Source organism: Solanum verrucosum, unplaced genomic scaffold (genome assembly GCF_900185275.1).
Source record: "Solanum verrucosum unplaced genomic scaffold, falcon-dt-bn FXZP01000093.1, whole genome shotgun sequence".
NCBI classification, from domain to species: Eukaryota; Viridiplantae; Streptophyta; class Magnoliopsida; order Solanales; family Solanaceae; genus Solanum; species Solanum verrucosum.
Genome location: NW_026020065.1, coordinates 2,768,050 through 2,792,284, shown reverse-complemented (window position 1 = coordinate 2,792,284; position 24,235 = coordinate 2,768,050). Strand labels below are relative to the sequence as shown.

Sequence of the window (24,235 nt, the reverse complement as noted above, 5' to 3'; positions counted from 1 at the left end):
GATTCACAAAGTATACAAATTCCTTCTTAATAAGCTAATTATTTTGTAAAAACTAATTAACATGATTATAATTTTGATTAAGTGAATTAAATAAGTCTATTATTAAAAAGAACGAGGCTTAAATAACACGACATGCCAACTAGAAGAGAAGAAGACTTTTGAAGTGTTTAATATTTTATAAGGAAAATAGTGATAGTTGAATAATATTTATATACTAAATGAAATAGAAGTGATATTTGAATGGTGACCATTTAGGTAATTAACACAAGGAGTATTTATAACACTTGGATAATTCCCGTTGAATTAAAATTCCCATCATTCTATGTTTTACAAGAACTATAGAGTGGAACTCAACCCATCATGAGGTTTATAACACTAGAGGTACAAAATAAAAAGAGGTCAATCAGTTCAACTGAAACCCAGCCTACCAAACTCCAAAGTTCAAAGTTCAAATCATAATCATGTTCCACCTACCATTTGTTACTTTTATGTCAAAAATGGAGTACAGAAAAGGTAAACAGAAGAAGAAACTATCAGATAAATGTGAACTATGGTCAGGACAAGTAACAAAACTTGAAGGCTGTCCAACTTGATGTTCGCAAAAAGTTGGAAATTTGGAGGGAAGAATTTTGATTCAGCAGCACCGGCAGAAGAGTACATAGAGTCTGGTCAATTCAGCTCATAGTGCAAGCACCTCAAGTTCCCTAAAAACCAGGAGGAGCCACCACCAACTGCAACAACTCGTGATTTCCTCGCTTTGAAATATCTGAGCATTGAACAGGCCATATAGAAGACTTATCATGTATCCAGGGTTCTTGAGGTGATTGGTAACGTCCAAGGTACTAAATCTTCTGCAGAACACTGTTGACTGGCTCTTGTAAGTATTGCAGAGAAATCAAGATGGCTTCCTGTTTGTGTTAAAGGTTGGAAGTACAATTAGTCGACACTCGACACCTCCACTGGTAGCAAAAGAGTTGCTCTGATGTAGAAACTTGAGATAACATACACATACAAAAAGGCCGGAATAAGTACCTCTGTTCGAATTGTCCTGCTTCCTTGATGTGGACATGTATTCAAATATAAATCAAATACCTCCTTCGCACTTTTCCCCTAAACAGTAGAAAATCAAGTCAGTAGCAGCAGCTCATCTTCATCTACTCCCACTACACACTTGTAATTTCTATTACTAGAACTCTAGCAGTTCATGTCATGGAATATCAGAATGATAAAATATGGTCTCTTAACTCTATATACATGCTCCAAGTTGATCCAAGAGTAAATAAGAGGAAGTGCAAATTAGGAGACAGTCACAGAAACTACAACTTGCCATAGAAAAAATGTTTCTATTTTCAGTAAGTTAAAAGGATATTATTTAGAAAAATCTAAACAAAATAACACCTATATACTTGGTTTCATCATACAGATTCAAACACTTGGAGACTTGGCAAGTCCCCATTAAAGAAGTTAGCATAAATAGTACCTTTAAGTTATTGTCTTCTTCTATACACTCCTCCAACCCCGCCAGTCCACCAAAAGCAATTAGCAGGTGCCTAAAGATTAAGACAAACCAAGACAAAATCCAACAGCATTAGTAGATAAAACACAAAATATAAAACCAATGATAACATCAAGGTGATTTAGAAAAACATGGAGCAATTATGCATTTCTATTTGATGTGTTGATATACAAGAGATCAATATGAATGTTAAAGATATGAACACAGTTTATAACTCAAAGATATCTATGAACAGTTAAGAAATGAATATTGCGCCTAACTCAATTTGTGAAGCTACCCCATGAGGTGAAGATTTCCCAATGCATATAAGGAGACAACAACAACCCAAACCCTCAAGCAATATTGGACACTCTAACACACAAAAGCCGCACGCCCATGGCAGGACCATCTGGAATATGGACCACGTTACATAAGATCCCAACATACATTGGGTAAACCAAGAATAGGGATGAATCTGACCCCAATACCTTGTTAAAAATATAGACCTTGAACCTATCTCAACTCCAAAAGCTAGCTCATGAGGTGAGAGGAGACAACCTATAACCGTCACACGATCTTGGACACTCTAACAAGAACAGTTACCAGGATTGAAGAAAAGGATCCTGGTTGCAGAGCTCGATAAGTTTTAAGTTGTGAATTGGTAACACACCCACCCATCCCCCCTCAAAAAAAGGGAACATATAAATAGAGAAATAGAAGAGGATAAATTTTAATAGAAAAGATTCGGGTTATGACTTAATTTAAAAGGTCAATATGGCAGACCTATTTGAGTTGCAAAAGAGCCCAAAACAAACATACAGAAGTAGTAAATGTCCTGCAGTGAAAATTCCGCATAACACAAATGGCATTTTAAGACATTTTCTCTGCTACAAGTCCATAAAGTGGAGTTATAGGTTCTCACTTTCTTTTCCTGGAAGTTGTTGCTGTGAAATGGCTTGGGTTTCCACATGGTCAAAATGCATTTAAATTAGCATTATCCAATAAAAAGTGAGATGGAAGTGCTTTCCAAAAATCATCTTGGGGTCTAGGAACATACTGATTATCCATTGCAGAACAACAGGAGGGTGACTACTAATTGAAAATTAGTACTGTAACAAAAGGGGGGTGACTATTTGCACACACAAATATCACAAACGACTATTGAAACATACCTGAATGATGGGAGAGTCAAATCTGAGGACTTCATTACAAGACCATGCTCGGAGGTACCAATCAAGTGATCATACCCTCCCTAATCAAACAAGAGATGTTACACAGTAACTATTTATGCATTACTTCTCAAAAAGGGGTTGAACACAAAACCCAAATACCTTGTATGGGCAATTCTTGAATACAGAACTGATATTTGGAGCATATCGTACTTTATATCCCCAATACATCCCTGCATCCTCCATAGGTGTTGAAGAAGAGACAACCTGATGTGGTATGCCTGAGAATTGAAATGTGGAATTGTAAACTTAAATAACTAACAGTCATGTTAAGTAAATAAAAACAGTTCATGTGGCAGTCTTTTGGGTATGAGACGGTTCTCTGGAAATATTACTATTTGCATTCTTGGTTGGTAAATAAAGTATCATGTAAGCGACTTCAATAAGTATGAGAACTCAAGGATTTTGTTACATTACAGCACATTGTGTTGGGGTTTAACTATAAACTATATTGAAGTCTACAAACATTGAGAAGGTGCCCTTTCAAACATCATATATCCGTGTCGGAGAAAATGAGAGAAAAAAATGTACAAATAAAAGAGAGTGAGAAGAGAACAGGTATGTACCAAAAAATCAACAACGCAAAAACAGATTTCATTCAATCAGATAACTTCATCAATACTTCCTAGCCCTAGGTAGTCAAAATAGGGTTAAAATTGGAAATTAAAGTAATAACTACTGCTGAGAGGAAAGCAAGATATACAGCTATAAACGTTGTATAATTCTGATAAAAACCTGCATCCAAATTTCTCTCTGCTCCCATGGATACTGTCACCCTTATTCCTGGGGCAATGACTTGATCAACTGCAACAGGCTGCAAAGTACTAGCAATGTGAACTGTTGGCCAACTCACCCAAACTTATAATTATAATAAAATATACCAGCAATATTTCAATTTCTTGTTTTATCTTTTTTTTTATACAAGATCAACTCTTGTTTATCAAGACTACCGACATCAGCAAAATGCTTTTGGGATGCAGCAGTAGTAGTTTACTCGAAGAGAAAATAAAATCCCAACATGTTATTAATGACAAATAGAACATTTGGTTTTCAAGTGAGAATCCATCTCATCAGCGAGTACGAAAATAGAGGGGCAGCAACAGCCTTTGAAAAACAAAGGGCAAAGGAAAGAGCAATGAACACTGCATGCAGAGGCCCCAATCTGATCATACAGTGTTTCAACTTCATGATTGAACACCTGACCATGTGTTCCTTAAAGAGTGATAAAGAATCTATACTGAGCTTCACATTCATTAAAAAGTGATCAAAAAATCTACACTTAGTTTCACATTAAGCAGGTGATCAAACCACATTGGCGGTCCATGATCCCACTTTTCTAGCAAACTTACTATTTTGAAAAGAAAAAGAGCTTGGGAATGGTAAAGTTCTACTTTTTGAAAGCAAATGAAAATCAATAAATGGAAAAATAATAACAATACCTCACAGGTTCTCTCTATTTTCTTTTTCATAATCCATATCTCAATACCATTTTACCAGTATCTTCAAACTCCATTCCAGGTCAAGTTGTTCTCCTTCATATCTAAAGCCCATCTTATCAATATTTCATTAACACAATGATTACAGAGGGAGCATTATAAATTCCCCGACAAACCAATCGCGTCCTGGGAAAAAATCCACATACTATTTTTTTTTTGGGTAACTAACTGCCCAGTTACTATGTTGTACAAGAGATTCCTAGCATCTTGCAGAAATAGTATGTAATGTAGAATTTGAAGAAGAGTATTTGACTTTCATTATTTTTGTTTCTTTGTTTTAATTAGAGTCTTTGCCAGTTACAGATTATTTTTATAACACCCAATCTCGAGAACATGAAACAGAAAAATACAAGAGTAGCTCCAATTGTATTACTGTTGCAAAGTCTGCAAAAGAGATATTCTTATTTCATTTGCATACATATGCTTCTTAACATGCAATGTGAATAAGGCAATTCTTGACAGGAGAAATTAAACGAGTCATGGTAACAACAGCTATACTACAAGGAAAAAAGTAGCAGCCACATGAGCGTTATACAAAGTAAGACAGCATGTTGACAATGAGAATGAAATACCTTACTAAGCCCAACGTCAACAAGTGTTCCCCCAGATGTTAAATTTCGATCCTTTAGTGTGACACCTAGAAACAGAAAAAAGATGTCTCAAGGCATCACCCATCCATCAAGAATGTCAAGTTGATATTTAGATCATCACACAACATGATCAACAAAGAGGATATAACAAGATAACAAAAGCATTTGAGCAATTTTGGAATAGAAAATGGCTACAAAAGAACAAGAAGGATAATTTAATTGACAGAAGAAAATCAGACATATTTGAACATGTAATGTGAGATTCGAATTGTCAAACAGCCATTACATTTAACTAGCCATCTAGATCTTTGTGTCCATTTAACAGATAGGTGCAAACTTTTTTTAGATCAGGTAAGGATACGTGCAAAGTTAGAGCATCAGTAACATGAATTTTTCAACAGAACTTACCTGAAGTTCAGCGATCAAGTGTAAGCCATCATATGCAGCAAACTTTGCACCATAATCCATAAACCATATATTTTTTAAAACAAATCAGAAAAATGTTTGGTTTTGTAAGATTTTGATAGTCTTCTAGAATTTTTGGATTTCAAATCTTATATTTAGGTAACTATACAAAACAATTACCACTACAACCTCAACCCCAAACTAGATAACTATTTTTTGGTCAAAATACATTAACTAATACAGTATATAGGTGCAAAGTTATAGCATCAGTTCAGTAAATTTTCAACAGGACCTACCTGAAGTTCAGAGATCAAGTGTAAGCCATCATATGCAACAAACTTTGCACCATCACTATTTATTGTATGTAATAAATATAGATATTTTTGAAGTATGAACCAAAGCCATAGAAGGATGTTTAAGTGGAAAGAATCCAAATCCACCAATAACTCTATCAAACGCTATTGCAATAGACAGAGACAAGTACATGCACACAGCCATGTAAGCATCATTATTTACATAGAGGATTATAGGTCAAAGGACAGGCCATCACTTTTATGTATGATCATACTCTTGCAAAAAACAACTAAATTAAGAAGCACAAAAAAATATTAGCATACTTGTATCAATACCATCTGAATCGCACCCTTGCTAAACCAATGGTAAAACTTATGTGTGCCAGACCTCCCCCACGGAGGATGCTGGGAAATGGAAATCAAGATATTGATATTCTGAGCTTTTAAAAGGAGAGAAACATTGAATATAAGTTTTATTTTGCAATTCTCTTGTAGAAATCAAAAGTTTGAAGTTGTAGCAGTTCAAGGAAAATTGAGGATGAGCTTATAAAGATAATAGTGACACGTGTTCATTATAGGAAATTTTAGTAAAAACGATAGAAGTGATTGAGTGCAAGATCCTTTTAGTTCTTTTTCGGAATGAGCTAGAGTTTGCCTGGCATGCAAATGATAAGGGTATTCTTTAGGATGCTACCTTCTCGATAGGGAGCCCATTCATGCTTCCGCAAATGATGTGGAGCATCAAGTGGTGGCAACGAACCCTGAAGACAACAGTACATTTGAGATCAGAAATCACGAAATTTATTAAATTTAAGCCTGTTTAGTTTGGATAACTTTGCTGAACTGAATTAGTAAACCTCGTCAAAACAGTGTTGTCTTTTTATCAGTAAAATAGTGTTAATCAAAACTGTTGTTGGTTTACTGTACGAAAATAAATCAAATAGCCAAGTCTCTGAGCTAATAACTGAGCACCCGACTGGTACTGAATTAAATAAATCCACCTACACCATAGCCAATCTTTTTTTAGAAAGGTAAATATGTTATGCAGCACTAAGAATGTACCAGAATATGTACAAGTGAGCAAATCACTAGAAAAGAAATGGAACTAGATTTTTTATATCCAACCCAATCAAACTCTTAGGAATTGACATTTCATCATAATTTCAAACAGCTATCCTCACCACATATCTTAAGTTGTTGTGCATGGGGAAAAGACTCTTCCGAAGGTATTGAGGTGTCTCCATATACTTCAAAATCCTGAAAAGAAATGCAGCACCACTTTCATCATCATGTGACCCATCCTCCATCGTCGGATCTGAACAGTCCACTGAACTACCTATGTTGTCAAATACAACAACCTGTCCAAGAAAAAAACCTTCCAACTCATTTCTGCACTCAAAATAGCAATTAATTTATCTCTTTTGACAACTGAAGCTGTTGGAGAGTTTGCATTGTATGCATGTGTTCAAACACATAAGTATAATGTCCACATACTGAAAGCAACACCAATCTCATACTAAAGGTTCACCCAAAAAAATCAACACATGATCAAATGAATAGCTTGTAAATATGAGCACCTCATCTATCCGAAAAATGGTGGAAGCACGAGCAATCTGGCCAGCCAACTGCCCAAATAAGAAAAGAAAGATAATAAGTAATAAGACGATGAGTAAAACAATAAAAAATGACCTGAATAATAAACACCCATAACTTGCACAAATAATAAGTATTCTATGACCCAAGGGTGGTCACTAAAGAGGGTCGAGAACTATGAGGTCTCAGGTTCAACTCCAAGCAGAGACAAAAGCCTTAGATGATTTATTTCCATCCGTCCTGACCTTGGTGGACATAGCTAAAGTTACTAGCGGGAGGTGGCAGATATCCTATATAATTGGTCCGCATGCAAGCTAGCGCAGACACCACAGGTCATCTAAAAAAAAGTAATCTATGCGTTTATCAGTTCAAACTTGCAGTGACTTGGCATTGGTCATCCTCAAACCCAGATAAAGGAGGTGGTATGCAGCACTAGAACTAGTAAAATGGCTGGAATTCAATTAATAGGGATGTGATCATCTGGACAGGTCCAAATAGAGTGGGATAGCTACAAATTAAGATAAATTGTGAGTTGTGACAAGTTGTGAAACAGCAGTGGAATGGATAAGTATGATTCATATAACGTATGAGAACTAGTCTGGGATGGAAGCACAGTTATTGTGAGCATTAAATATTTTAAAGAAATCCAATGAGAAAGAGTAGTATAAAGAAAGTTACCCGTGTTGCGAGTTCGAGTGACTGAGTGTTGTCAATGATAGATCCGGCGAGTGCTACGGAAACTGTGGGTTTTTCCTTTAACACACTTTCTTCCTTCACCTCTTTGGTTTTCTTCTTCTTTATCTTCTTAGAATCCCCATTCGCAATATGGAGATCATTTTGCTCATTGATGGTCTCTGTATTCAGGAGTTCCGATTCTGCTTCTCGTTCGGCTCTCTTCTTCTTCTTCCCCATTTCTGCACGAAGAGAGGGTTTAGGGTTTTAGTTGAACGGCTGCAATTTATGTTACCACCAAAAAAACTAAATTACTACAACTTGTTTTTTTAGTAGGTGGTTTGGTGAATGCGATATCATATCACAATATAAAAATAGTATTTGGATTTGCAATTTTAATTTCATTTTATTATTAAATGGAATTTTATATTCTCCAAAAATTATAATTTAGGAATTTCATATCATGATTTGAGATTTCAAAAACAAAACTTAACCTACAAGTTTATATTTTGTTAAAATAACTTTACATTTGTATCTACTAGCCATTTATTTCATAAGTAAGTAAAATTTATAATCATATCATTACTTCTTAAAATTTATTATTCTCATCAACATAAAATTTACTATTATTTTAAATCAATTCTTACTTAATCATTTATATTCATCAAATTCATTATTTTATATCAAATTTATTTATCAACCAAATTTACCACTACTACTTTAGGGTGTGTTTGGTATGAAAGAAAACATTTTTCAATTTTCTCATGTTTGGTTTGGTAAAATGTTTTCCAAATCAACTCATTTTCCTCAAATTTAAGGAAAATGTATTTTCTTCAAAAATTAAGGAAAATATTTTCTAAAACTTTCCTCCAACTTCAATTACAATTCTTTTTAGAAAAAAATCAATTTTTTTTGTTTAAAAAAAGTAAATTAAAAGCTTATTTTTAAAAAATATTTATCAACTTCAATTTTTTTATTTTTTTACCCCACCTTCACCCCGACCTCCACCCCTTCCCGCCAGCCCCTACCACTCCCTCCCCCCCCCCCCCCCCCCAAAAAAATAAAAATAAATTAAAGTTTGTTTTTAAAAAATATTTTCAATTTTCAATTTTTATTTTCACCCCAACCCCAACACCCCCCCCCCCCAAAATAATAAATTTAAAGTCTGTTTTTAAAAAAATACTTTCAAATTCAAATTTTTCGCCCCCACCCCACCCCTCCGACCCAAAAAATAATAAATTTAAAGTTTATTTTTAAAAAATACTTTCAATTTTTGTTTTTCACCCCCACCCCCCCCCCCCACCCCCAAAAAAAAATATTAGTTTGTTTTTAAAAAAAAAAAATTCAAATTTTTATTATTTTTACAACCCATCTCACCCCTCCCCCCCTGCCAGCCCCACCCCACCCCAAAAAAAATTAAGTTTATTTTTTAAAAAAAATCAATTCAAAAATTATTTTCTACTCTCTAGTAAAAATAAAAGATATTTTCTCAAAAAAAAATTTTATTCATAAATCAAACACTAAAAAATTTTTCCGAAAAATATTTTCTACTCACCAACCAAACATGAGAAAATAAGTCCAAAATGTACTTGTTTTCCAGGAAAACATTTTCCTTCATACCAAACACACCGTTAATGTTTAATAAAACATTATTTTCCATCTATATTGAGTGAACAAAACTAACCACAATGATTTGTAATAATTTATTATGCGATTTTATAAGTTTTTGTTTATTTGGTAAGATTGAATAAATAATTGAGACTATTTTAATAGTTTTACAACTTATGAGATTCTTATGTTTATGAGAAAATATACAACACAAAAATTTCATATCGCATGTCCAAACAAAACTTCAACTCCATCTCATGATTTCAATTTTGATCCTGTATTATTCAGTTTATTTTACCTTCAATTAATCTGAATGTGTACATTTAACCTCCGTTAAGTTTAATAGGTTTAAAGACCAAAATGACACATTTAAGTTAATTAAAGGCTAAATATACATAATAGAGAAAAATATCGACCAAAACGTCATAACTCAATAATACGTACCCAATGAAATCCCATGAGTAGAGTCTGAGGAGGGTAGAGTATACCCAGACCTCACCCTGTCTGGTGGAGATAAAGAGGTTGTTTACGAAAGACACTTTGGCTCGATAAGTAACGTCATAACCCAATGACCAAAATATTCATTTTCCAATCAAAATTGTTAACATCGCGGAGTTGTTTGGTACATAAGATAAGGATACTAATCTCATAAAAAATTTGAATTAACTTTATCCCATATTTGGTTTGAGGTATTAGCTAATCCCGAAATTATTTCATCCCACTCTTTGTACTAAAACAATGGGGAAAATGTCATCACATATAGAAGGGGAATAGAAATAATATCACCTTGGGGAAAATGTCACATATAGAAGGGGAATAGAAATAATCTCGCATTGCTTATCTCATCCTACGTACCAAACAACCCCTATGAGTTCTATTTCTTCTACATTAAAAAGTAGTCCAATAAATTTTAAAACGCTGGACATCTAATCATGTTTCATTGTGAGAATCTTAAAAAGTTGTTTTTTTTTTTGTTTTCAGAGTGAAAATGATATTTGAAAATTGTTAAATGTTTGCTTTTCACACTTATACATTTGACCCTGAAACTACTCTTTCAAGTTATACAGAATCTGCAAACTGGCATTTGGATCCAAAAATATTCATATTCATCTTTCTATCTGATCGAAATAAATAAGGGTCACCATTGTTGAAGTTTGAGAATGTACAGACTACAGAGCTGAGAATTACATAAATATTAACATAAGGTTAGATCGAAAAGAAAAAAAAAATCAGAGAACTAATCTTCAATATTTTTTTTTCATTTTTTAAAAAAGATAATCAACCATATATTTATCACTGTAAAATACTAGAGATATGAAGTAAATCCTATGAATCAAGTTTACAAGAAAGAATTCTATGGGCGTTGTCGAAATCTAAGAAAATTATTGAAGTGTTGTCTTTTGTACGCAATGTTTTGGCCTCGCTCAACAAAGAATTTGCTATTTTCTCTGCAGAAATTTCTTCCTCTGTTGAGATTCTCTCCTTTGCCTGCAATTTTTGAACATTGGTTAAGCTATAAATTTGATAAGAATATTATATGCATGAACCACCAAAATGTTTTATATACCTGTTGGACTAGTTGAATTGCCTTCTTAACATTAACAACATCCCAGAAGCCATCACTGGAAGAACAAAGTTAAAGCAAGTTTTAAGCCAAACGACGTCAAGCATAGCAGAACAGCAAATGACAAGAAAGTAACATATACTCCGCTATTTTTTATTTTTTTTTATTGAGATAACCGCGGTGCCCGCGTCAGCTTACACGCACCTCGACTAATTCCATGGGATACCTATCACCTCCCACCAGCAACAGGTAACTCTGTCTACCAAAGCTAGGACAGATGGGTAGAACTCACCTAGTGTTTATTTGTTATCGCTAGGATTTGAACCTAAGACTTCATGGTTCTTAGCTGTCACCTTGGGTGCAACTCTGCTGTGGTTTCTAACACTGGGTATACCTAATATTGGGCCATACTGGATAAAATGGAAACCAAATACAATATCAGTATCTATGGTAAATGCAAGACAACTACTTGGATTATGCTGTAGGTATCAAAATAAGGATGTGAGTATCTGATATAGGTAGGTGCAGTTCCTTTTACTAATCTTTAGCATGTTTTGAGGAATCTGGAAGAAATTTACTTATCGATGTCCTATCCCATTAGACACAAGCATGTTAAGGCAAACCATATAAAATAGATAACATGATGAAGGAAAACCTACTGGACAGTTTATTTTTTTTCTTTAATTTCAGTAGAGGGTGGATGGGGAAATGAGAAGGAAAATCAGGATAAAAGGGAGAAAGAAACAGCTCTGTAGCAATACATGAGATGACATCAAATTACCTAGCTAACAGTGCGAATCCTTTGCTAGCTTGATGTATGTACACAACTTGACTAATATAAGGTTCTGAACTGAAGCGAACATCTTGCTGTTTAAGAAATTTGTCTCCGAGCATACGAGCAAGGTTTAAACCTAGTTAAGAGCAAGCAAATCAATTGCTGGTTGAATTAATATACAGGGGATACAAGCACAACAGAAACAAAAGATTCTACTCACCACATAGTCTCGTTTCCCCATCTTTTAAAGGCTCCCCTGTTGCTTGGATACGCAGCCTTTCAGAGTGACTAGTTATTCTGTGATCTTCAGTCATTTTTGTCTGCTTCCCGTCAATACTGACTCAAACAAAAACAGAACAAAGAGTTTAAGCCAAGTTATATTACATATGTCTCTAAATTCCCCCACCTTCCGTGGAATGAGTTGACAAGGTATGGCATCAAGAAAACTTGTAGCACATATAACATATCACTACGGCCTAGTACCTACAAATATGTACTATCAATCAATCAAATACTAATCCTAAACTAGTTAGATCAGCCATATAATTTCTAGTCATCCGTGCGGTTTATTTGGACCTATTTATTCTAATACTAAAAATCTGTTTTATAAGGTAAAGAGTGATGCTCTAAAGGTAGAGGTTCTCTAAATTGCACACTATCTCTAAACTAACAATGTCTTCGATAACAATGTTGCTTGCGCCAATTTATTTACACGTCTACTTATACCAATACAGATATCAGGTAAATATACCCAACAAAACATAGGCAGATGGGGGGAAAATCAACTAGTTTTATAAAAAAATAATTAAAAAGGTAGTTTAATTAATATTTCCTTTGTTGGGACTCAAACTCTGATCTCCCATACTCTTCCTTCCAGCTTTATTGATCGCTAGACCACACCAAGTGTCAAAGAATGACAAAAGTCTCACATTGGTGGTTCATGAGATAGGTGGACTCCTTTTAAGGCTTGGGCAATCCTTCTCCCTTGGAGCTAACTTTTGGGATGTGAGTTAGGCCTAAGACCTAATTTAACATGGTATCAAAGTAAGGCCCATCTCACTCAATGTTGGAGCCCCAAAAATCAAAATTGCCTACGCGCCAAATGCTAAGCATTGGGCGTGAGGTGGGGTGTCAAAGAATGACAAAAGTCTCACATTGGTGGTTAATGAGATGGGTGGACTCCTTATAAGGCTTGGGCAATCCTCCTCCCTTTGAGCTAGCTATTGGGGTGTGAATTAAGCCTAAGACCTAATTTAACACTAAGTTAACATAAAAGTGTCATAACAGTAAAAATTCTCATGAGAAAAGTGGATTCCATGCAAGAAACAACCATTAAATCTTAACCCTAATTAGCTGGTACTGTATGTGTAGATTCTTTGTTCAAATTGTGTAGTTTTCTTGCGCTTTAACGTTCATATAGGGTATGGTGAAACCATTTACCCATACTATTCCTATTTAATCCTCTATGCATGTTGTATACACCTTTTGTCAGATGAGATCATCTAATCTTGTATGATTGTACGCCCATTTTCACATCCGCATTTTTACGACAATCATTTGATGAATATGTTGGGCTATACAGGCCCAATATCTACACTTATATTTTGGTCTCGCAACAATTTATGAAGAAATTTTCCAAACCACATATTCCAATCATAAGGCCAAGTTAGAACTACAACATATTAACAGAAAATTGGTTTATGTTCTCGTAACATTGCAAACTATTAAAGCTGGGAGCGAACTTCACCACCTATAGATATTAGTTATTTTCTTGATGAAAAAAAGTTACATCATACCAATTCAAGGCATAAATCTCAAAAATTGGATATAGTAGTTTGAAGTTCTAGTCGTCTGAACAGAGCAATTGAGGAGATAAAACTATGATAACTATAGAAAATAGTACAAATGACTTCCTTAGCAAGTAAGTAGAACATACACGGACAATCCAGACCTAAGACAGTATTTGCACAACTACTTTATCTGCGGACCAGTGTATCTTTATTTTTAGTGACAGTGTTCAATTACATCCACCTTCAACTAATTGTGGGGCAGCCAAATAGTAAATCTGCACACGAAAGATGGGGGCCATGGAGCAGATGAGCTGACACTCACATTGAATGTTGTAGCTGGGATTCAAATATGCAATCTCCAGGTTGTTATTCCTATGTCTCAACCACTCAGATTCAGTCTCCCCACCCCATCCCAAGACAAACCAACCAATATATCTTAGCATTGGATTAGAGTATTAATAAATAATTATACTAACCATTCAAAGAACATTACACTACAGATGGATAAATCTGAGGAGTTTTCCAACAGAAGGGGTATTTAAACAAAAAGGCTGGCAACAGACCATGCAAAGAAAATAAGATCATTATTAAATACAAGACAAGAATGAAGAACATCAAAAGCAGCCAAATGCCATATTGAAATGCAGCCATGTATTTAATAGTTAACAAATGAAATTACTGATGGAAGTGTGATTGACGCACTTTACAACACAAGCTGAATCTCCAACGTTTGCACATTGCGCATAAAAATTCCCATCACCATCAGCCCAAACCAGAAGCACTGTTGCAGTACATCCCTGACAGATTTGTTGAAGCAATAAGGAAAATGTTAGTTAAATCTAACAAACTAAAACCTATAACAGCTTTCGCTCCTCCAAAGTAAGAGCATGTAAGTCTAACACTGATGTGCAGCATGAACTTAATAATCAAATAATTAAGACAAGAAACATGAGAACAAGGGAAATCTGCACCAGCACATGGATAATGCATATCAATAACTTGATACACACAGAGACACAACTTACATACTTGCAAGTTGCAACACACCAAGAGATAAAGCTTTAATCAGGTGAATAATGCATATAAGATTTACAAATTAAGTCTAGGTAAAAACCTCATAGTGGTGGTCTATACTTGCTTCTGTTTGAGAGAATGCCTCTCTAAGAACATCTGAAGCATCAGATTGTGATAATACCCTCTCCCTTCTATATGAATCTGACAGGATGCTAGCAACCATCTGAGGCATTATTCTGTATAAGGACAACAAAAACCACAAAGATAAAATTAGCACACAGGAGTGATGAAGAATTTACGAACTAGCAAAGACCAAATAGCAATGCATTCAGGAAATTCAACTAAAGATTTAATTTTTAAAGTTCATTCCTTATTTTCAATGACTAAAGAAGATGTGCTATCATCCAGAATATAGAATATTTCGCAACACATTTTCTCCATAATCCAAGAAAATTACAGCTTATATCATTGGCAGAAAATCAAAATTGCTTTGTGACTGGTAAATGATGAAAATATCATGCATGATCTGTGTCAAGATTACCTTTTAATTTTAGTGGTGGAGCTGCCTAACGTACTGCCTTTTTTATATAAATATTACATAACATAGCGATTATAACTCACTTGCTGACAGATGCCGCAGCATCTGCTCCTCCGTGTCCGTCGCATATCCCAAACAATCCAAACTACAATGTCAAATATACAAATCTTTTGGTCATTATATTTTTGCCAGAAAACAATATAAACCTTCCAATTGTAAAACCTTATCCGTTCCCGGAAGAGGCCAATGGTAATAGCAAACATCTTCCATAGGCAGCTTCTTTCCTCCTCGACGTACGGCCATGGCATCTGATGCTATACCAATCCCAAATGGGACCTGATCATTTTGGGATCTAATATGTACCTGGAATCAAAAAATCACATGACAATTAGCACCTACATACACGCCTGCAATCAAACACTAATTATTTGTCACATTTGTTACCCTTTTTTTAAGGTACTTATCACCAATTTTCTATTTTGGTTTTTCTGGGAGACATGTAAACTTTTCTGAAATGCCACCCATTTAAACAGTTTAATGACTTAAATTAAGCATTTCATGATTAATTCACTCCAATATACTAGGTTTTTTTTTTGAACAGGTAACTCCAATACACTAGGTTTTCCACCCAAATATTAACAGTAGGTGGCTTGAAGAATCACGGTTGCTCATTGACACTCTTAAGTCTATACAATTGTAAACACATACTATACCAGAATATTATTCATCTTCCTACTACTTCCTCCCTATCCAAAAGAACTAAAATGGGTTACAAGGGCAAACCCGACTAACTTTGGTCTAGATTTAGGTATTGAATGATTTCTTTTTTATAATTGGTATTGAACAATTTACATTTTTGATAATAAAACAAGTAAATTTTGAGCTGTGTAAAAAGACATCCAAAAAAAGAAGCTAGAATCTTAAAATATCAACTGAAGTCAAAAGAGGATGGGTTCACTCTCCAAAATGTCAGTAGGTGAATCTTCCTGCAAGGAAGTTGGTTAAACTTGTTAGGAATCACTCCTTCTCGCTCTATCCTTAACTCATTTGTTTCATTTAGTCGGGCTTTTATTCCTCTATAGGCCATACAGTACAATCAACTTTCTGGAAATACCAGATATTGCTTTTTAACAAAGAACATATACATATTACAAAACATTTTTTGGATAAACAGTTATATCCACGTCAGCATTTGCACACACCTCGAGTAACTCAATGGATATCTGCTACCTCTCAGCAATGATAACTATGTGAACCAAGACTTGAGCAAATGCAAAAAAATTCAAATAGTGTCGCCTCTGCTGGGATAAAACCTTGGTTCCAAGGCTGTGACTGCACCTTTTTGACCACTAGGATAAGTAAGAGTAAGACAGACACAGACACTACAAGTTTAGCCAGCGAGATAAGAGTGAAGTTGAGGTGAGACAAATATTGAGGTAGCTAAATGTAGATATATTAGTTTTCTAGGTTCAATGTTCCTAAAGAATGGAACGATAGATAAAGATGTTACACATAAGATTAAAGTAGGATGCTTGATATGTGTCTCAGAAGTATTAGGTGATAGGAAGAGTGAATGTTGCGGCTCTTAAGCTCATTATATCCACAAGATGAGTGTTGCAGAGATGCGAATACTCAGATGGATATGCGGTCATACAAGATTAGATAAGATCATGAATGATCACATCCATATAAGGTGCCAACACATATAAATGGGAAAATTCTTGAGCTGGTTCAGCCACATGTTACGTAGGCCTCTAGATGCACACGGGTTCTTACATGTGAAAAGATGATTGAAGGTGTAAAAAGAGGAAGAGTTAGACCTAAAATCACATGGAAAGAATTATCTCAATATATTTAGGTTTTCTCTAAATACAGGCAGATCGCAAAATCTAGAAAACAATGGAAGTTGAAATCGGTATATGTGATAACAAAAAGAAGACTACTGCTTATGAGAAGACTCTTACGGTGTGTTTGGTACAGAGGGAACATTTTCTAGCAAATGCTTTCCAATTTTCCTAAGTATGGTTCCAAACATTTTCTCTAGGCAAACAAGTTCCTTAAAATGAGGAAAATGACTTCCCAAATGGAAGTAAGGAAAACAATCGTGTAAGTGCATTCCAAGTTTATTGTCTCCTCTCCACCCACCCAATCCCCCTAACCCTCACCCCTTGATCATACCCCCCTCCTGCCACCCCTGAACCCCCACTCCCCATCCCTACCCACCTCCATAATGTTTTGATAGATAACATAAAGAACTCTTGGAAAATAATTTCTTGCTGACTTACCAAACACTAGATAATATGAAAAAAAAAAAACACTTATTTTCCAAGAAAAGAGTTTCTAGGAAATCAATTTCCGTGGAAAACATTTTCCTTCATACCAAACACACCCCAAGTATTTTAAAGATATGAGCACTAACTAGAGTATATTAGAGAACTCCAGTGTTGCATAATCTTTAAGTACTTAGCATGATATATTTTGGACCCAAACAGAACATTTATGATATCATTCACACCGCCGACTGCATCTAGCTAGGGATTGAGGGGAAGTCCTTGTATTAGATCAACTTTTTTATATTGAAAACCCATGCTAGGACTCATACCTTGCATTTGTATCATGCTAAAAGATTACTTCAATCCTAACCTTTACCTTATCAAAAAAAAATAAAAAAAATTACTTCAATCCCTTCTGAAATCCTACTTTCTTATTCACCTTGTCATGATTGGTTTCAACTCTCATTTAATCAGGAGAGATCAAATTATCTATGTTTCAGTAGAATAAAGAGCAAACTGTAATTTCCATGATCGATCTGTAGCTCAATCCTTATTTTAATACCTATAGCAGTTAGAACATTCAACATTCTGTTCAAATGAAAAGAACCAATTTGGTTTCTTCATGTGAAATATAGTTTTGGAAAAGAACTTAAAGGCTTCATCAACTTCTATCACCCTCCATTCCTTTTTTAGTTGCTCTTTGGGAACCCCGCACCCTACATCATACAAGTTTACCAGCACCCCCTGAAAACGAACTTCTCAACCCAATACAAAAGCTGCTCAGATCACCACTAACTTGCAAGGGGTAGATTTAGAGCAAGGAGATGGAGGGACAGAGCATGATAGAAATGCTGGACAGATAACATCAATGAGGGAAGCCATGGTGAGAGCACAAAAATGGTGTTTCAAGGAGGTTATATATCTGGCAATTCTGCCTTGGAAGCTTATATGGAAGGTTAAAATACCATATAAAGTGGTAGTTTTTACTTGGTTGGTGGTGAAAGAGGCTATACTTACACAAGAGAATCTTATGAAGAGGGGAATACAGTTGTGCCCAAGATGTTGTTTTCTTTATGGGGGTGACAGGGAGGATGCTCGAGCCAGGGTGTTCATTAGTGTCATTGAGTTTCACTTCTTGCTGGTGCTCTTTGACTGTAGGTATACTTTGTTTTCATAGCAACTCCTTGGTCATCAATTTTGCAACAAATAAATTCTAATAACTTTTCAAATAGCCAGCCTTGAATATAGTTATACATGGAAGTATTAGAAAGCAAAGATACTCTGTTAAAGTTGATGCCCTTTATTTAGTGGGGAGGATCACCAAGGAATTGTTTGTCTATTTATTCATTTATTTTGTGGGAGAGGGATGAGTCCATCATCAAATGAAGAACCTTAACATAGTGACAGCAGCACAAAGCCCATTCACTTACAAATATTCTTGAAGTTGTGCCAAGTGTTATTATGTCTCCATTTGCAAGCTCAATTGGATCGCCCCACTGTCTGCTCCCAGAATGAGGATTATGCACAGCATTGGAATTTACTAGTGTGCCATTCAAGCTACCCATGTCAACCAGCTCCCACCTCAATTTCTGAAACAATAGAAGTGAAATGTGTCTTCTATTTTATTTTCTTTTGCAAATTAATAACTAAGAAACAATACAACATGTTAATAACATCTGCCAAGATCCATAAGAATCCCTAATTTTCAATGGACATACATTTATATTCCAGTTTATCATAGCATGCTTGCCAGAAACCTCTGAATCCATCACCAAGATATCACTAGGTGTCACTCTTCCAAGAGTAAGTGGAAGCCTAGATGTATCTGTTGACTGCATGGAATGTTGAAGACCTTGACAGGGTCCTGAGATAACCTCCAGCATGAGGATGCTTCCTGCACTTCTAAAAGGAAAATATGATGACACTATTTACACACACTTCAAATCAAAAGAGTGTAAAGAACATCAAGCACTTGTCACAGTGATAGAAGAAATTACTTTGATCTTTTGTATCTTTTGGAGCAAAATCTCCGAACTTCTCGTTCTGTATTGCCAAATTCGGTCTGTACTTTACATCCTCTGGTCTGATGTGTTTCTGTTCTTCTGCTAACTGATTAAACACAAGTGGGCGCTTAAGCGTCTGGCCAACAGAAATATCTTCTGAAGAATCACAAACATCCAGAACAAAACTGTCGGCTGGAAAAAGCATTGAAGTTATGAACTATACGGAATAAAAAGCCAATGAACAAGAAAGGAAGGTGTTATATACTATGTGTTAATTGAGGATTTATGGAGGTCAGCCTTTGTTTATGAACAAGTCCTTGTGTCCAGGGTGAACCATAAGCCCCTTGATTCTGGTGACCGCCTGCATCATGAGCATAACCTCTAGAATATTCATGACTCTGGCTTTCAACTAGATGCAAATCATCTGAAATAAGAGGCCTCTCTATATCTTCACCCTACATAAAATATGAAAAATAGCAATTTCAAGAGAATGAACCATAAAGGGGTGGGGAAGGAAGAGTCAAACTTATACTTTACAAACATGAATGATGAAACAACAACTAGGAAGATATTAACGTAACCACAGAATACGTAGTAGCTCCAGTAGCATCCTTTGAAAGCTATTTCATATCAGACAGAGAGTCAAAAGTAACATACTCTTGCATAGGAACAAGATAGTCCACAACCTACATTGATGGTCTTTTTGTTTGTTTGTTTTGGGGGGTTAGCAGTTTAGTAAGTACAGCCAAATCTTTTGTAAGGACTCAAAGCACTTTTACCGAGATATGAAGTGCCTAAAAAGACCAAGGCATGAGATGGTTAAAAAATTCATCTATGCGCGTTTATATGTTGACACCTTTCACATTCTAGCAAGCCATGACACTGGAACGGGGCAAGTACTTAGAAGTTTGGCTGGCCAACTAGAATTTTAACAACTTCATAGACAAAAAGAACAATGGATATATGTTAAAAACAAGAAAAGAACTTGGAAGAGGTGGGCTTAGTTATAGTTGTTTATTTGTATTAGGCCTAGGAGTGGGCACTATTAGGTTAAATTGAAAAAGCCGACAGAACCAAAGTTTCCGGTTTCATTTTTCGGTTTAAAGAGTAGAAAAGTTCAGTTAACCGGAAACCCCAAGTTATTTGTGAGCTGTTCCTTAAATTTTAGGCTTAAGTCATCAACCAGCCCCTTTAAGTTATCTGCATATTTCACTTAGACACTTCAACTAGGACTAGTACCTATCAAACACTCCAATCTTAAGAAATTTATACCCATTAAACACAAAATGTGAATCAGTCTACAGAATGTAACGAGTGTTTGATGTTATGATAAACCAACAAATAGAGCAATGATATATGTCATAAAGGCTCAAAATAATAATAAAATGATTTTTTAGTTTAATAAATAAAATAATGTTAGCCGTTAACCAAAAGAATTATCAGTCAAAAAAAAGAAAAAACTCATTTTCTAACTCCTGCCGACACCCTCCCCAACTAAACCACCTAACCCTTTTCCCCCTTTTTTTCTTCATCCCCTCATCATCGTCCCCCACATTCCTATTTGGAGCTCACATGTTTTTTCTTGTAAGAATAAATCATAAAAAATAATCTTTCATTCAGATTCAAGTGTTAAATAGAAATCGTGAACACAAAATAATGTTTCTTTTAGTACCAGATCACATGGATGGAGTTGGCGGTGATCAGGTGGTCCGGTGATGGAAGGAGAAGAAGAAAGTTGATTCATGAATCTTTTTCTTTTGCAAGGAATGAAACTCAATAAAATAGCAAAAAAAAATTCCCAGGAGAAAAAATTTAGAGAGAATTTTGGAAGGTAAACATGGGGGTGAAGAAGACAATGACCTGAGGGGGGTGGGGGTTGCTTTTTCTTTTTAATTAAGAAATCATTATTTTCTAAAAATGAATGAAAATTTGTTTTTAGTTATTTACTTAGTGCCAAGTATCAATAAAAGAACAAAAAAATGCAAGCTTTTTCAATGAAAAATAAACATTATTTGAGATTCTTTCACGCGCCCAACAAAAGTGAGAAACACGTTTTTGCCACATCAGAATTTTGTGTTTGATAGGTACACCTGTTGAATAATTTAGGTGTTCGATAAGTACTAGTCATAGTTGAGGTGTCTAAGTGAATTATGCAAACAACATTAAGGGGTTGTTGATGACTTAAGCCTAAATTTTAAATCCGCATTTGTTAGTCCATTCAATTAGCCTCCATTAGAGCACTATCAGTCAGAAGCGTACCATCGAAAGAACCAAAGATCTTCACGCTTCATCCACCACACGATCCATTTTACGCTAAAAGAATTCACCTCATCTCAGCTCACAACTTGTTTGATAAAACTCCCCACCAAAGCATTACTCCCTCCGTTTCAATTTGTTTCACCTACTTTCCTTTTTAGTCCAAATTCCAATCAAAAAGAATGACTCGTTCCCTTTTAAGCAACTCTTTAATTCCAACTTTCCACAAGGCATGTTTATAACCACAAGATTAAAAAGTATTTTGGTACATTTGACATGTCTTTAATTTACAACCACAAGATTTAAAAATCTCCTTTATTTTCTTAAACTCCGTCCCAAGTCAAAATAGGTCAAACAAATTGATACGGAGGGACTATAAATTTAATTCCAATCAAGTTGGACTTGGGCAAAGAGCAAGACTAGAAACATATAAGGGTTTTATCTGTTTCAAGGTTTTCTTATTTTATTTTGAAAAGGCACAACTGGAAATGTTCAAAATGAGGTAACCGGACAGAATTTCAGAAAATCAAACCAAACCGAATTAATTTTAGATCAATTTCCATTCACAATTTACAAACTGAAAACTGAACCAAACTATTCAAACTGAACCTACCGGACGCCCACCCCTAATTAGGCCCGTGTCATATAGAAGTTTTTATTCTGGTTAGAGACAATCATGTCTGTGGAAATATGAGCCTGAGGTTTAGAGAACTCCAAATTTGTCTTAGAAGGACAAAATATTTAGTAGATGAAATTGACATGAAAAAGTGAAATGGCTATAGAGGCTTCATTCAGGTGACCCCAACTAAACTGGAGCTGAGGCTTGATTAATAATAAATCAATATTGCTAAAGATAATACAATCAGTAGATGATATCTAGGTTGTCATCTAGATAGCAGATATCATCTGCTCTTTTTGGGTCTTACTCATGAAAAAAATATACTCGATGTGTTACTTTTTAATCTATTCCAAAAAGAATGACATACTTTTCCTTTTAAAAAGAATGGCACTATTCTATATTTGAAAACTCTTTAAATGTAAACTTCTCATTTCACCCTAATGAACAATGCGCCTATAGACAGAGAAATATCATGGCATGTCTACAACCACAGGTTCTAGTGGTACTTTTGGACTTTGGTGTGTGCCAAAAATTGTCTTTCTACCTTAAACTCCGCACCCTGTCAAATACTACTTCTATAGAATGAAACCGAGGAAGTAGAGTAGTAGATACCTAGATGACTAGTTAAATATATTATGCGCCCCTGCTACCCAGACCTGTTATTTTCCTTATATGCAACGACTGATGACGTAGGACATAGCTATTTGTATTAACTTAAGAAATTCATATGGTCCTCCAAAAGCCTCAACAGATACAAACCATGTCAAATACCACATTATAGGGACCATAAAACAGAATTTTGAACTGTAAGTACTGGACTACATACCTAGCAACATCTCATGGGAGGTAAGCGAAAATCGCCTCTTAGAACCTCCCAAGTAAAAAACCACATGATGTAGATACCTCTTCATGAAAACCAAAGAATTTCCACCAACTGGAACTTTAATTGCTTGATCATTATGGGATCACATTGACATTCAGTTCCTAATAGGAGAAAATAAACTTTTCCAAGTCTCAGAGTTTCTCCTCTGTCCAAGCTTACTCTCCTACACCACGTGAAAAACATAGTATCCCTAAATATAGGAACCAGACTGAGCTATCCACATTCAATTAAGAAAATTCACTAAACTAGGCAACAATACCAGCTTCCGAAACCAAGAAAGTTTCAAAATTTGCATCCCCAAATACAACTGCGCAGAACCAAACATCATGATCTATCAATGAAATCTCCCATCTCATTAGAACTATAATCAATCAACCAACCAACTACACCTCAATTCCAAACAAAGATGGGTCGATCCACGGAACTATAAACCCTAGAAAATTTAATCCAAAGCAAGAAAAGTAGCAATCTTTTTTTACATCTCACCATATTATGCAAGAATCAAAACCCTATAAGCAAATTACACAAATGCCATTTCATGTTATAATCACACAATAAGCAAAACCCCAAGTAACCCAATTGCATAAAATGAAAAAAAGGTCTGACCTTGATTGTGTTCTTATTGCGAAAGACAGAGTTGGAGGAGACAGGATGAGAGTAAAAGAAACGCCATGGCTTATACTTGCAGGCGATTAAGATTAAAAAAATGATCAAAAGGAGCATAACAATAATAATAAAGATGGCCTCTTTGGATAAGAGAATGTTGTTGCTGGTGGTTAGAGTGGTCATGGTGATACTGCTGCTATCATCATCAGCACCTGGCATCGCCTTCACCATCGGTGAACCGTGTGATGTATGATGATGAGAGAGAAGACAATTCAACAATCTAATCTCACTCTATTTCTATCAAAATCCAACCAACCCTTTCTCTCTCGGCCAAGCGAGGTTCTCGCTTTGAAATGGTCGCATTTACTATTTTTTTTTTCTCTCCCCTTTGTTTTCCCCCCCACCCCCTATTTGTGTAGGAAAACTGGTTTGAGTTCTTCTAACTATTGAAAAAAAATTAATGATTATCAGACATTTCATGATATGTATTCGTATTAGATGAGTTCTTTCTTTTTTAATTCGAAGTTTTATTT

General features: G+C 35.2%; 2 protein-coding genes and 2 non-coding genes across 4 annotated transcripts; all 4 read right to left on the bottom strand.

The window, feature by feature from the left end:
• Nucleotides 1-467: 467 nt before the first annotated feature.
• On the bottom strand, nt 468-8,096 carry LOC125823697 (uncharacterized). Its single transcript, XM_049503065.1, has 11 exons — nt 7,780-8,096; nt 7,086-7,133; nt 6,690-6,866; nt 6,203-6,269; nt 4,793-4,857; nt 3,460-3,538; nt 2,827-2,945; nt 2,668-2,747; nt 1,481-1,550; nt 1,033-1,110; nt 468-908 (listed from the first exon to the last, which is right to left on the bottom strand). Exons 1-11 carry the CDS (start codon nt 8,011-8,013, stop codon nt 843-845), a joined length of 1,083 nt encoding a protein of 360 aa, XP_049359022.1. The 5' UTR covers nt 8,014-8,096; the 3' UTR covers nt 468-842.
• LOC125823787 (small nucleolar RNA snoR101) lies at nt 5,184-5,245 on the bottom strand. Its single transcript, XR_007442727.1, has one exon. It is a non-coding gene; the product is annotated as a small nucleolar RNA snoR101 (small nucleolar RNA).
• Nucleotides 5,478-5,538, bottom strand: LOC125823788 (small nucleolar RNA snoR101). The gene has a single exon (XR_007442728.1). It is a non-coding gene; the product is annotated as a small nucleolar RNA snoR101 (small nucleolar RNA).
• Nucleotides 8,097-10,472: 2,376 nt separating the features above from the next.
• Nucleotides 10,473-24,101, bottom strand: LOC125823626 (protein phosphatase 2C 70). Its single transcript, XM_049502970.1, has 13 exons — nt 23,703-24,101; nt 19,604-19,793; nt 19,333-19,530; nt 19,054-19,229; nt 18,766-18,924; nt 15,285-15,425; nt 15,146-15,207; nt 14,625-14,760; nt 14,213-14,307; nt 11,941-12,056; nt 11,727-11,856; nt 10,949-11,003; nt 10,473-10,869 (listed from the first exon to the last, which is right to left on the bottom strand). Exons 1-13 carry the CDS (start codon nt 23,931-23,933, stop codon nt 10,708-10,710), a joined length of 1,851 nt encoding a protein of 616 aa, XP_049358927.1. The 5' UTR covers nt 23,934-24,101; the 3' UTR covers nt 10,473-10,707.
• Between the last annotated feature and the right edge of the window lie 134 nt (nt 24,102-24,235).

Bases quoted from the DNA above. Each gene is read 5' to 3' on its own strand.
- LOC125823697 (XM_049503065.1), bottom strand. From the start codon at position 8,013: ATGGGGAAGAAGAAGAAGAGAGCCGAACGAGAAGCAGAATCGGAACTC. The intron at 7,134-7,779 runs GTAACTTTCTTT...TTATTTGGGCAG, and splicing joins CACTCGAACTCGCAACACGG to TTGGCTGGCCAGATTGCTCG. The intron at 4,858-6,202 runs GTAGCATCCTAA...TTCTGTTTCTAG, and splicing joins ATGGGCTCCCTATCGAGAAG to GTGTCACACTAAAGGATCGA.
- LOC125823626 (XM_049502970.1), bottom strand. From the start codon at position 23,933: ATGGTGAAGGCGATGCCAGGTGCTGATGATGATAGCAGCAGTATCACC. The intron at 15,208-15,284 runs GTTTTACAATTG...TTGACATTGTAG, and splicing joins CTCTTCCGGGAACGGATAAG to TTTGGATTGTTTGGGATATG. The intron at 11,004-11,726 runs GTAATTTGATGT...TTGTTCTTCCAG, and splicing joins GGATTCGCACTGTTAGCTAG to TGATGGCTTCTGGGATGTTG.